This window comes from Macrotis lagotis, chromosome 4 (genome assembly GCF_037893015.1).
Source record: "Macrotis lagotis isolate mMagLag1 chromosome 4, bilby.v1.9.chrom.fasta, whole genome shotgun sequence".
NCBI classification, from domain to species: Eukaryota; Metazoa; Chordata; class Mammalia; order Peramelemorphia; family Peramelidae; genus Macrotis; species Macrotis lagotis.
This window is the reverse complement of record NC_133661.1, coordinates 270441601-270455760: the sequence shown is the minus strand read 5'-3', so window position 1 is coordinate 270455760 and position 14160 is coordinate 270441601. Positions and strand designations below refer to the sequence as shown.

Below are 14160 nucleotides of genomic sequence, written 5' to 3'. Positions count from 1 at the left end.
TTAGGAAAGTAGAAAACAGATCTGAAGGGTCTTTGGTTTTGTCAATGAGTTTTAATTTCCTATTATAACTTCATTTCATTTTCATTATATCTTCATTCAGTGGGATAAATTTGTTGTAGGAAGCAATAGTAGTTTCTTCTATCTTCATATTGTTTTGCCTGCTTATTGTATGGTATTGATATTCTATGTACTTACTAAAGATACAAACATTATTATATCAATTTAGATCTGTCTCAATCATAATATTTTTTATTTTATTTTACTTTTTCCAATTATATGCAAAGTTATTTTTCAGCATTGATCCTTTTGAAAGCTTTTGAGTTCCACATTTTTCTACCTTTCCTTCCCTCCTCTCTCCCAATGTCAGCAAGCATTCTATTGTATATGGATAATCATGTTTAACATACTTCCAAGGTAATCATGCTGTGAAAGAAGAATTAGAACTAAGGGGGGAAAAAACCATGAGAAAGAAAGTAAATAAAAGTAGTCAAATATAATATTGATCTCAGGTAAAGTATACCACTTGCATTCTTTCTTTAGGCCTTAGGGCAAAGAGCATACAGATTCCTACAGGAGGATTGGACACCTATGAAATTTTGTTTCTAATGATCAATTTTCTTACCATTACACACACACACACACACACACACACACACACACACACACACACATACACACATGCATGAATGTATGTGCATGTGTTTGTTAAAAACGTTGGGGTCAATGTCTTCTTTTAAATTATTATTTCTCTTAAGTTGGTCAAAGTAATACGTTTGTTTTTATTATATAGAAACTGAATCAAAATTATAAATGCTATTCTCAGCTTGCTGTAAATAATTTTTATTTATATTATTTAGGGAATGGTGATTTGAATTTGGGTTTCTTGAAAGAACATATGCCATATAATTTCTTATTTTATTTGTTAAAACTATTTTTAAGAGAAGGTACTAATGTTATTTGAAATTTGAATAAAATTAAGATTATTTATAGGATATACTTATTTTGTGTAAGATATATATATATATAAGCAAAGAGGAAACCAATTATAATAAATAAAAAAGCTTTCAAATACAAGTTTCTTCTTCATTTAACTTTCTGATCATATGCAGTGCTTTGATTCATGTTATAATTAATATAGAGGGCAATAATGTCACTCGAATCATGGATTATTTTCTCTAGACAAATATCTACCTAGAATTTAAGAATGAAATGGAAAAATGCATTAAAAATAAATATTGGCAATATTAACTTAAAATAATTTTTAAAATCTCCAAATATTTTTGACCATAGGTTTTCAAGTCTGATATTTTAAGAGATTAAATGTGAAATCAGATTCTAAATTACTCTTTAAAAATTTCTGAATTTAAAATTAACTTTTTTATGACTCAGTAAATATGTTTTCCCTTTGTTTCCCACAAAACCTTTGTGGTTTTATACTATCTTAGTAGGAAGTTTCATGAATTTCTAGGAACAAAATATTTCATTATCTCATGACCAACCAAAACCCCTAATCAAAGATTCTACAGGGTAGATCATATCAGTAAGAGTTTCTAGTCCACAGACAGTCTTTGACAGCTCCCATACATCCACGAAGCATCCAAATTGGACTCCAGTGGAAAGGTTGAATAAGTTGTGATAGTTTAACTTCCAACACATGCTAGAATTTGAATCATTTTTGGACCTCTATAGTCAATTCAGCTTTTTTTTAAGGAATATCTTTTAAAGATTCTTTATAATTATAAAATATGACAATGACTATTAAAATCTAAGTTGCTTTGTAACTTAACAGGTCCCATTTGAAATATAAACCCTTTATTTTATATATCTGAGAACTGTAGTGGTGATCTTCAATACCATGAATGCCTGGCATCCCTTAATTTCTTATACTTTTCAGTCTTTTTTAAAAAAAAATTATTTATTTAAGGCAATGGGGTTAAGAGTGACTTGCCCAAGGTCACACAGCTGGACAATTATTAAGTGTCTGAGGTTGGATTTAAACTCAGGTCCTCCTGATTCCAGGGTCAGTACTCTCTTCACTGTACCACCTAGCTGCCCCAACAAACTCTTCCAAAGTCCTAGTTATCAATCATAGTAGAAGAAAACCAGACTCCCATAAATGTGGCATGTAAGCTTAGAAAACCCTGGATAATATTTTATTACATGGTTGCTATTTATGGTTGAGACTATCAATCAAAAATCAAAAGGAGGAAATAGTCACCATAACACCTTTGCTAGAATAAATACAAATAGGCAATCGAAGCTAATACTTGTTCATAGTTTTAAAATAATTTTACTATATCTCAGGTGAAGATGGTTAAATCTATGATTTTTTTTAACTTTTGAGTTTTTAATATGAACTTAACCTTATATTTATCGAGATAGAAATACATCCTTCTATAAACTACATGTGTTCGTTGTCTTTTACCCTTCCTTACAGAAGAAAGACTGTAATAATTCTCTTTGGTGTGATTTTCAAATAACAAAAGTTTCTTTCTTTTCCAGGGGAGCCAAAAGCAACTGGTAATGGCTATGGAGGAACGCATGATAGAAGTTGAACAAAAGTTGAAACTAGTGAAAAAGCTTCTTCAGGAAAAAGTGAATCAACTAAAAGAACAAGTATGTTTTCTGACTTATTCCTGTTCCTGCTACTTTCACTATGCACTCCAAATTGTGTACTTATCTATTGGTTTTAACTAATTTTGATATTAAATTTCCCAAAGCCTAGTGAAGCATTTAATCTCAGACATGCTCTGATATGTAAAGACCGTTTCTCTAATTTTACTAAAATTATTGAGTAGTAGCTGAAAATAATTAGTCTACTTTTTTAAAAAATATAATTTTGGAAAGACTTTTTTCTTCCAAGTCTGTCTTTATGACATAAAAATCACTATATTTTTCTCTTATTGTTAACCTGTCAAAGGTTTCATATGTTGATATTGTTTACCAAAATGGTTAAATAATGAGTGACCTCAATGAAATTCAGTCTTGAATTACATAATCTATATTCTAGAACTATGTCATTTGAAATTTAAAAAAATTGGGGGGCCCACTGTTTGATCCATGCAGGCAGAGATTCTGTCTTTTCTAAACCTTAAATCTCCCCTAGTACTTAGCAGGGTTTTGCTTACAAGAAGCATTTAATAAATGCATATTGAATTGAATCAGCATAAATGAATAGGAAAATAGTGCTGAGAACAAAATGAACAAAGCACCTCATTATGAGAAAATAGGAAGCTAGGTCTTTTTATATACTCGGAAGCATAATTCAGACCTTTTCTATATTCAGAACCATTCAACAGAATTCTCTCCCCTCCTCCTCTTCCTCCTTCCCCCAACCTCCCCAGATCTGTATCCTTAAGCATATCAGGTTCACCAACAGGAGGGTTCCCTGAGATAAACATTCATAGTGGTAGGGGGAGTCAAATTTAGAATAATGCCACAGATACCCTGGAAAATAGGTTTATACAAAACTAGGAAGTCATAATTCTGCTTGAGAAAGATATAGTATGATTTGGTTGAGTTTAGGAGAGTTTAGGACAGTTGAGTTTAGGAGAGACTTGGGTTCAGTTCTGACCTCTGGCATTTATAGGGTGATTCTGTTTTTTTTTCTCTAATAGGGATAACCTGTAGTACTCCGTTCAAAGGGTTGTTCAAATAATATATGTAAACCAATTTGAAAACTTTAAAATGTGAACTGCTATGATTATAATTTTTTTCTCATAATAATGCATCTCTGTTTAACAATGCTTAGGGCTAGGTAATTATTTGCTTAATAAGGAAAGCTAACTGTTCTCTCTGGACACTCATGAGTTGCTACTTCTCCGAGTTATCTGAGTTGCTATTTCTCAGCACTTCCCTTTGGGTATCTCCAAGGGTTAGGCAATTTCATTAATATGTATGGAAGAGGAGAGGAGGAAGATGGGGCTCTTTTTTTTTCTGTTTGTTTGTTTGTTTTTGCAAGGCAGTGGGGTTAAGTGGCTTGCCCAAGGCAACACAGCTAGGGAATTATTAAGATTTGAACTCAGGTATTCCTAACTCCAGGGCCCGTGCTCTATCCAACTGTGCCACCTAGCTGCCCCAAAGATGGGATTCTTCTTTTAAATTTTTTTTTATTAAAGATTTTATTTGAGTTTTACAATTTTCCTCCATCTTAGCTTCCCTCCCCCACCCCACCCCACAGAAAGCAATGTGTCAGTCTTTACATTGTTTCCATGTTGTACACTGATCCAAATTGAGTGTGATGAGAGAGAAATCATATCCTTAAGGAAGAGACAAGAAGTCTAAGAGGTAACAAGATCAGACAATTAGATTCCTGTTTTTTCTAAATTAAAGGGAATAGTCCTTGAACTTTGTTCAAACTCCACATCTCCTTATCTGGATACAGATGGTACTCTCCTTTGCAGACAGCCCAAAATTGTTCCAAATTGTTGCACTGATGGAATGAGCAAGTTCTTCCAGGTTGAACATCACTCCCATGTGGCTGTTAGGGTGTACAGTGTTTCTCTGGTTCTGCTCATCTCACTCAGCATCAGTTCATGCAAATCAAAGATGGGGCTCTTTAACCTGCTGAAAGAGGGTTTAGTGATTGAGACTATGGGAAACTTGGCTTTGATTTCTGCTTCTTTTCGCCCCTTTTTTTTTCTACTTGACAAGCCTTTTCTCTTACTCTGAGGAATCAAGGTCAAAATTGATTTAATCTTTTTCATACTTTAGGACATCTGTAATAACACCTATCAGTAAAATTTCTCCTAAATGGTGGGAAAAATCCAGCAATTAGAAAGGCAATGTCAATCAATCAGTAATCAACCAGGAGATGGGGCAGGTACTGTGCTAAAAAGAATCAAAAGACTGTCCCTAACCTTAAGTAGCTTACAGTCTGATCAGGGAGAAAGCAAACAAACAAATATATGCAAAGCAAACTATACACAGGAAATATAAGAAATAATTAACAGAGGAAATGCTCTGAAAGTGAGAAGGGTTGAGAAAGGCTTCTTGTAGAAGGTGCGATTTTCAGGTGATAGTTAAAACAGACCAGGAAGGTCAGTATTTGGAATAGAGGAGAGAGAGCACTCCAGGCTTAGGGAGGGATACACAGAGAAAATGTACAGATCTGAGTTTATGGAACAGTCAGGAGGCTGGAGTCACTGAATTAAAGAATATATATATATATATATATATATATATATATATATATACATATATATATGTGTATATATATATATATATATATTAGGGGAGTAAGGTGTAAAAAGCCTGGAAAGATAATTGGGTGATAGGTTATGGAGGGCTTTGAATGCCAGAGTATTTTGTATTTACTTCTATGCTTTAGGAAAATCATTTTAGTGATAAATGGAAGATGAATTGGAGTGGGGAAAGGGTTGAGGCAGGCAGAACCACTGTCAGGCTATTACAAAAATCCAGGAACAGGGCCTGTACTGGAGAGTAGACAATGCCAGAGGAGAAAAGGGATGTATTTGAGAGGTGTTGCCAAGGTGAAATTGACAGGCCTTGGCAACAGCTTGGATTTGGGGGGATGAGAGATAGTAAGGAATTCTAGAGAAAACCCTGTATATAAGCCTGAGGGACTGGAAGGAGAGTGTTACGCTTTACAATAATAGGAAAGATAGGAACAGGGAAGGGTTTAGGAGGAAAGATAGTTTGGTTTTTGGACATGCTGAGTCTAAGATTAGATCTAGTTCAGGATGTCTGAAAGGCAGTTGGAGATGCAAGATTGGAAAGATTAGGGCAGGATAGATTTGAGAATCATCAGCAGAGAGATAGTAATTAAAACTATGGAAGTTGATGCGAACACCAAGTGAAACAGTATAATAGAAGAGAATCCAGGACAGAACCTTGAGGGACACTACAGTTAGGGAAGAAGATCCTTTCTCCTTTTCTATATGTCCTTGGACTACCATAATCCCTATGCCCACCCCAGGATAGATACACTAAAAGATTCATCTAAATAAAAAATTTCCTTCTGAGAACACATAGTAAATACCAAAAGAGAACAGATTTTCAGAATTGAAGGCTGGCAATAGTGTATGCTCAGCATTAGAGCCAGAATGAGATAAGTGATGGAGAAGTAAGAGTATCTTCTTTACTTGAAAATGAGGAACAGCTTCAGGCCTTTTCTTCAGTGTTTCGCTCTAGGGCAGTAGAATGGCCATAGCATTAGCAGCAGCTGTGGCTGCTCCTCCAAAGCCTCCAAGCACAGCTATCTCCTGTTTTTGCCTGGAAGAACTGACAAGCACTTCTCATAACTTGCACACTTTGCCTCTCCTGAGATTTAAGTTTTCCCATCTTCCCTAGGATTTGAGAAACTGCCAATTTTTCAGTCTCATAATCCCAGAAGAAACTTCTCTAAAGTAGCAAACATTGTCTCCAAAGCCTTATTATATTCATTAGTAATTTTAAGTGTAATCCTAAAGCATTGTTTTTGGTTTTTGTCTCCCATATTAAAAAAATAAACTAGGTAGAGAATGGATAGATGGGGTAAAGGAAAGTACAATAGGGCTATCATCTCTCTATTTCTCAAAGCTATGCTTTGTAAATGTAACCTATGTTACATTTTTTGATTTCCCTAATACAGTGCAGACTCATATTGAACTTACAGTTCACTAAAACCCCCATCTCTTTTGTAGAATAACTTCTGCCTTTCTATGACTCTCTTATCTTATATTTGTGAATTTGCACTCAAGTGAAAAAAAAATGCTGTCTTGACCAGTGCATTCATTACCTATTCCTTCCAAGTTTATGTCTTCTAAAAATTTGATGATCATTCCAGCCTTTGTCCAAGTTACTGATAGAAATATTAAATGTCATGAAGAGATCCCTGGGTTCCTTCACTAGAGACCTCATACCATACTGATATTGCATGCGGGCATCCAATCTGTTCTGAATCCATTTAACTGTATTAAGAGGAGAATAAGAGCATAAGAATTTAGAGTGCCTGATATTTTCCAGGCTCTGGGCTAAATGCTATTTTAAATATTATCTCATTTGATCTTCACAACAACCCTGAAAAGTTAAGTATTATTATTGTCCCATATTACCATTGTTCTGTCCATTGTGCTATCAGCTTTCTGTAGGATATCATTATTATCATCTAGTTCACATCTTTCCATCTTCTCTACAATAGTAAAATGATATATTATTATCAAAACCTTTGCTACAATCTAAACAATTGCCATGGTATTCCTATCATCTACTGGTTTAGTAATTCCATCAAAAAAGGAAATATAGTTAGTCTCATGTGACTTGTCCTTGAAGAAATCATACTGACTCTCTTTATTCAGTTTTCTAAATATTCACCAACTGTCTCTTAAATTATCTATTCTAGTATTTTGACAGGATTCAAAGTCAAGTTCACTGACATATAGTTTAAGACTATTTTTTCCTTTTCGGGCATTTTCTCTTCTTTGCTTGTATTATATTTACTGCTTTTTGTGATCTTTCAGCCATAACTATTAGTATCTCAGCAATAATATCTGCCAGTTCTTTCACTGGCATGGTTAGAGCACTGAGTCTGGAGGCAGAGATATTTGAATTCAAATGTGACTTCAGACCCTTTCTAGCAGTGTGATCCCAGGATCACAAGTTACTTAACCTCTATTGCCTTAGTCCAATGAAGAAGGAAATGGCAAACCACTCCATTATTTTTGCCAAGAAAATCTGTGGACAGTGTATTCCACAGGGTCATGGAGAGTGGGACACAACTGAACAACAATAGCAATGTGCCAGATATTGTGCTAGATACCTAAGATACAAAAACAAAGAAAGACTAGTTCCTCCCTCTATAGGTAGCTAGGTAGCACAGTGATTGGAGTGCTGGTCCACGAATCAGGAAGACTTGACATGAAATCTGGACTCAGATACTACCTGTGTCATTCTGGACAAGACATTTAATTCTATTTTGTCTCAGTTTACTCATCTGTAAAATGAGCTAGAGAAGGGAATGACAAACTACACAGTATCTTTATCAAAAAGACTCCAAATGGGGGTGGCTAGGTGTAAAGAGCACTGGCCCTGGAGTCAGGTATACCTAAGTTCAAATCTGGACCCAGACACTTAATAATTACCTAGCTGTGTGGCCTTGGGCAAGTCACTTAACCTCATTTGCCTTGCAAAATCCTTAAAAAAAAAGATTCCAAATGGAGTCATGAAGTGTTGGCCATGGCTAAAAAACTCAATAAATTTTTTCATCGGCCAACAAATCAAGTGACTTGAATTTATCTTTTTTTAATTGATAGCTTATTTTATTTTTTCAATTACACATTATGAAAGTTTTTCAATGTTCATCCATTTGCATATTTGTGTTACACAGTTTTCTTCTCCCCTCCCCTCCTCCCCAACCAATGGTGAACAGTCTAGTGAATTTTGAACATATACATATGTGTTTAACATATTTGCTTATTAGACATTTTGTGTTTGAGGAATTAGTTCTAAGGGAAAAGAAAGAAAACCATGTGATAGGAAGGAATGACTTGAATTTATCGAGGACAAATAGGTGCTTTATGATAATTTCCTTCCTTCTTTAGGTATCAGCTCCCTGTTAGTTATTCTTGTTTAATGATTTTTGATGTAAAAGTGATTTTCAAAGGACTCTGTCATGTTTTTATAGCTATCCTTTGTTACTGTCTTTTTTTCTATCTTCTGACATTTCTTTTTAAAATCTAATTTGGTTTGTATGCACCCTGTATTCATTATCAGTCTCTTCAGACAAATCCTATTTCCTCCCTCTTTGCAAATATTTCCCTTTTTCTTTAGAATTTCAACTAGTCCTCTTACTACTTCAACTAATAATCTCTGATAGAAGCTGAAGCAGGACACTATACCATCCTATGTAATATAATAATAGAGGGCAGCTGCTTAGGCTCCTTTGGTGTCAGTAGAGATTTATTTCTCCAAATACCTGATACACTGAAGTAGGGAAGCATAGAACTGTGGCTGGGTGTTCAGGTTAGAAAATGTCTGGTATGGTTAGGTGGCGCAGCGGATAAAGCACCGGCCCTGCAGTGAGGAGTACCTGGGTTCAAATACGGTCTCAGACACTTAATAATTACCTAGCTGTGTGGCCTTGGGCAAGCCACTTAACCCCATTTGCCTTGCAAAAAACCTAAAAAAGAAAATGCCTGGTAACAGGACTATTCTCATGTGTGGCAGAAGATTGGCAGCTTTTTCCCCAGATGGCAGCAAAAAGACACACCTGCAAGTTATACAATATGTGGAGCTAGTACTCAACTTGGTTAAATAGGGTAGTGTAGTTGTAGGTAATGCTCTATGTTTAGAGAGTCCTATTCCCTAGGTGATTGGAATCCTCATCCCCGTTCCTAAATTTCATCCTTCAATGCATGGATTCCAACTATTCCATAAAACCTTTTGTCATCCACCTATTTGTAATGATTCCCTCATCTCTGACCTCTGGCTGATTTTCATTTCTCTTATATGCCTACTCAGTGTCACTTTGTACTTTAGTTATTTACTGTTTTTCTATAAATTCCATGAGAATGTCACTGAGATCTTCAAGCACTATATCTTTTGAGTTCTTATGAGTACCCAAATTGTTTCTAAACTTCTGGTTCTACTCATTTCTCTTTGTAAACAAAAATTGCCCCCTACACTTAGCAGAATGTACAATAGGTACTTACAGTTTCATAAATTTGTTGAATATTGTGTTTTTTAAAGGAGGGGGCAGGAAGCCAGCAACAAGTTTGAAAATGGAAAAATAAAAGCAGCTGCTATTTCAAAACAGTTTTTGGATTACTAATGAATTTCAGCATCCACAGATCTTGTCTGAAGTACATATTTGAAACTTCTGCAAAATCCTGATCTAAAATCTCATCAGTCTAGTTTTGAATCTCAAATGCAAATAATATCAATTTGAAATATAGATTTTGCTTCAGTGATAGATAATGAGAAAAACTATCATCAAATAGAAATAGAAATCATCAGACCATAAGTAAATAGTACAAAAAGAAGCTCAGGGAGGCAAAACTCATGTATAAGTTAGCCTTCTTTAAGCAAGCTCAATATTTGAAAATTTGAACTTACTAAATAGAAAATTCATTCACCTTATAAATTATTCCTTTTAAAAAACTGATCTATTTTGAGATTCTTTTTGGGGGGAGGGGGAGTTTTACAAGGTAATGGGGTTGTGTCTTACTCAAGTCACACAGCTGCGTAATTATTGTGTCTGAGGTCACATTTGAACTCAGATCCTTCTGACTCTGTGGTTGCTGGTCCATCCACTGCGCCACGTGGCTGCTCCTTAATATTCTTTTTTATAAATTAGTCAGTTTCATATTGCATTAAAATCATTTTTATAAAAATCTAATATGATTCATTTTCATACATTTTAAAATATTTTATAGATTTTAATATTTTAAATTCTAACATATTTTAAAATATTAATATTTTAATAATAGATTTTTAAGATTTTAAAAAAGTATTGTAGTTTTTCCCAATTATATGCAAAGACAATTTTTAGCATTATTTTTTTTAGGTTTTTGCAAGGCAAATAGGGTTAAGTGGCTTGCCCAAGGCCACACAGCTAGGTAATTATTAAGTGTCTGAGACCAGATTTGAACCCAGGTACTCCTGACTCCAAGGCTGGTGCTTTATCCACTATGCCACCTAGCTACCCCCTTTAGCATTCATTTTTACAAAATTTTGAGTTCCAAATTTTTCTGTCTCCTTCTCCCCGTCTCCTCTTCCCAAAGTGCTAAGCAATTTGATATAGGTTATATATATGCAATCATGTCAAAGATATCTCCACATTAGTCACAGATGTAAAAGAAGAAATAACCAAAAGGAAAAAAAAAACATAAAAAAGTAAAGTGAAAATAGTATACTTTGATCTGTATACAGATTCCATCAGTTCTTTCTAGATGAACAGCATTTTCCATCATGAGTCCTTTGTAATTGTCTTAGATCATTGTATTACTGAGAAGAGCTGTTATTCATAATTAATCATCATAGTTTTGCTTTTACTGTATGTGATGTTCTCCTGGTTCTATTCTTTTCTCTTTAAATCAGTTCATACAAGTCTTTTCAGATTTTTCTGAAATCTGCCTGCTCATCATTTCTTATTGCATGATAGTCTTCCATTATATTCATATATCACACAACTTGTTCAGTCATTTCCCAATTGATGGGCATGCCTTAAATTTCTAATTTTTTGCCAACACAAAGAGTGCTGCTATAAATATTTTTTTCATATTTAGATTTTAAGAACCAAAGCTATGAAGTAAATTTGTGTAAATTTGGTGACACTAAATATCTTATATAAAGAATAGCAATTATAAGCAATATATATGTATATATATATAATATATCAATGGACAAATGCTATTGGTTGAATATCCAATTGCATGTTAAATAAGCAATAGACATTCATCTTATGTTTATTGTAAGGTAATGGAAGATTAGATATCTCTTTTAGGAGGTTCAGTGATAAGTAAGCAAACTCAAGAAGTAAATACATCTATATTACTACTCATCAAATCTGATACTCATTGCATTTTGACAAGAAAAGTGTTGCAGCAGACAGCACTTGCTCACCACTCGTCACCCTTCTTTTGTGATGAAACAGAGATGGTCATGTCAGTAGTTCATGAACAGTGTAGAATCCTCACACATTCATCATTATGTCTTGAACTTATGTGCATTTAAAGTGCTAATCATGGGTTACTAAAGGTTAAGAGTGATATAACTAAGCCTAAAAAGGTAGTTGATAAGAACCACAATTGGAGAGAAAAGAGATCAAAGCTAAGTATGAGAGTGGTGTAAGTGTAACTGGCATTGCCCTTAAGTTCAGGATGTTTAAAGGAGCAATGTTGTTAATAGTGTAAAGTCTGTGAATAAGCAACGTTCACAGACATTGAAAGAAGTTGAAAATTTGCTTTACATATGAATTAATGAAAAACAGTGATAGCATTTCTGAGATAATTTATGAGAAAGTCAATTGCATGCTGATTTGTAAAAAAAGACAGGAATGGAACAAGTAGTGAGAGCACTGAGGGTTTAAAGCCAATCATGAATAATCTATTAATCTATACATTTAAAAAGAGAACTGGCATTCATAGTACAGTGAGGCATGGAGGGGCAGCCAGTGCCTACAAAGAAGCTGCTGAAAGTTATATCACCCAGTTTAGGTAGAGAAGCTGATAGTTTTCCCCCCAACAAATGTTTAACTACAATGAGACTGGTTTGTTCTGGGAAAAAAAAATGTCTAACAGAATCTACATCACTCAAGAGGAGAAAGCATTGCTAGGACACCAAGAAGAGCAGGTTATCTGTTATTGTGTGGAAATGCTAGTGGGAACTTAGGCCTGTACTACTGTATCACAGTGAAAACTCACAAGTTTTCAAAAGAGAGAATGTGATTAAGAAGCAAGTTTGGGTCTTGTCAGTCTTGGTACTTGTCACTAAATGAATTAATTATGAGTACGAGACACCACTGTTTAGACCCTCTGACCAACCAGTTCCCCTTCTGTTATCTAATCACAGGAATTAAGTCATAAATCCATAAATACAGTTAAAATGTCTATACAAGGAGGAAAAGGAAATAAAATTATCTCAGATTTTTTTTTGGAATATGTACATCTTTTATTGGAATCCTACTCACATTGAGTGATGACTTGGAAGTGATTATGGGGATCAAAAAATGCTGTGCTACAGAGTTAAACCTCTGTGAAACTTCAACACTGAAAGGGTTCAAAATAAGGGCCTATATGTTTCTGTTGTCTAAGGACAAATCTGGCTAAGTGTAGAAAGGCTCAATATGGGTGTGAATCCTTCTTCCTTTGTTGTATCTGCATTACTAAATGACAAAACCAAAAATGAATTCTTTTGACTACAGGAAGGCATGGAAACTATTGTTTTAAATAAATCAACAAGGGCTGGCTAGGTGACGAAGTGAATGGAGCACGAGCCCTGGAGTCAAGAGTACCTGAGTTCAAATCAGGCTTCAGACACATAATAATTGCCTAGCTGTGTGGCCTTGAGCAAGCCACTTAACCCTATTTGCCTTGCAAAAAAACCCAAAAAAATCAACAAGAATTTATTGTGCCTACTATGTGCTAGGCACTGAGAAAGCAAAAGACAAAATTGAACAATTTTTGCCATCAAGGAGTTTTCATTCTATATGGGAGCAGACTACCATGTACATTATTTGTGGAGATTCTGGTCTGTGAATAACCACAAGCACTCTTCTACCATGGAACTATGAACAGGGTCTTTGTTTCTCTGTTCCTAAAAGCTCTGATGTGTAGTATTCCTGTTTGCCTTGGGACTGTGCCCAACACTGGTTGTTGATGTCAACATATTTCCCCATTTATAATCTTTTTTATGTTTTTCATGATTTTAAGTTAATAATTAAGAGGATAGTTTATTCTAAACCTTTCCTAAGCCACATTTTGTGTCATTTCTTCTCAAATTCCTTTGAGAAGTAGTCCAACTCTACCCTAGATAACTGAGATTTCTCAGAAATCTGTGAAGATGTGTGTGAATTGATCTAAAGTGAAGTGAGCAGAACCTAGAGAAAAAAAATTATACTGTAACGTCAATATTGTAAAAGTGAACAGTTTTGAAAGACTTTAGAACTCAAATCAATACAATGACCAAAAACAATTCCAGAGGACTAATGGTGAAAAGCATTACCCAGATCCTATAGAAAGGAATGTTCCATTAGACTGTGTGCCTTCCATCTTATATTGTACATGTCTTCTGCTGTGCATGTCAGCTGTAGGAAAAGGACAGGTAGCTTTCCAACTTGCAATGCCTATTGCTTGTTGGGGCTTGATCTTCAGCTTCTAGTAAGACTATAAGGGTTGAGCCAATATGGTAGAGAAAAGTCAGGGATTTGCCTGAACCCTCCCAAATTGCCCTTCAAACTATCTTAAACAACACCTCACATTAAATTCTGAAATATCAAAACTCATAAAAGGATGGGGTGAAGCAATTTTCTAGCTCCACAAAATTTAGATGGGCAGCAGGAAGGTGAAAGCCAAATACAGTCTAGTGCAGTCTGTACCAGCAGCAGGCCTGGGGGCTGACCAAATCAGTGATGGCGGCAGCAACTTCCAGAGCTCTCAGTTAACAAAAGTTAAGAGGGATGGACAACTAACCTCAGAGATTACAGGGTTCCCTTTGCTGGCA

The 14160-nt window shown here is 34.9% G+C and overlaps 1 protein-coding gene across 1 annotated transcript in view; it reads left to right on the top strand.

Moving 5' to 3' along the window:
- Window positions 1-14160, top strand: part of NIN (ninein) — a 422635-nt gene that overhangs the window by 141149 nt on the left and 267326 nt on the right. The window contains 1 exon segment of the mRNA XM_074236002.1: window positions 2503-2616. Coding sequence (XP_074092103.1) covers window positions 2503-2616 — 114 coding nt within the window.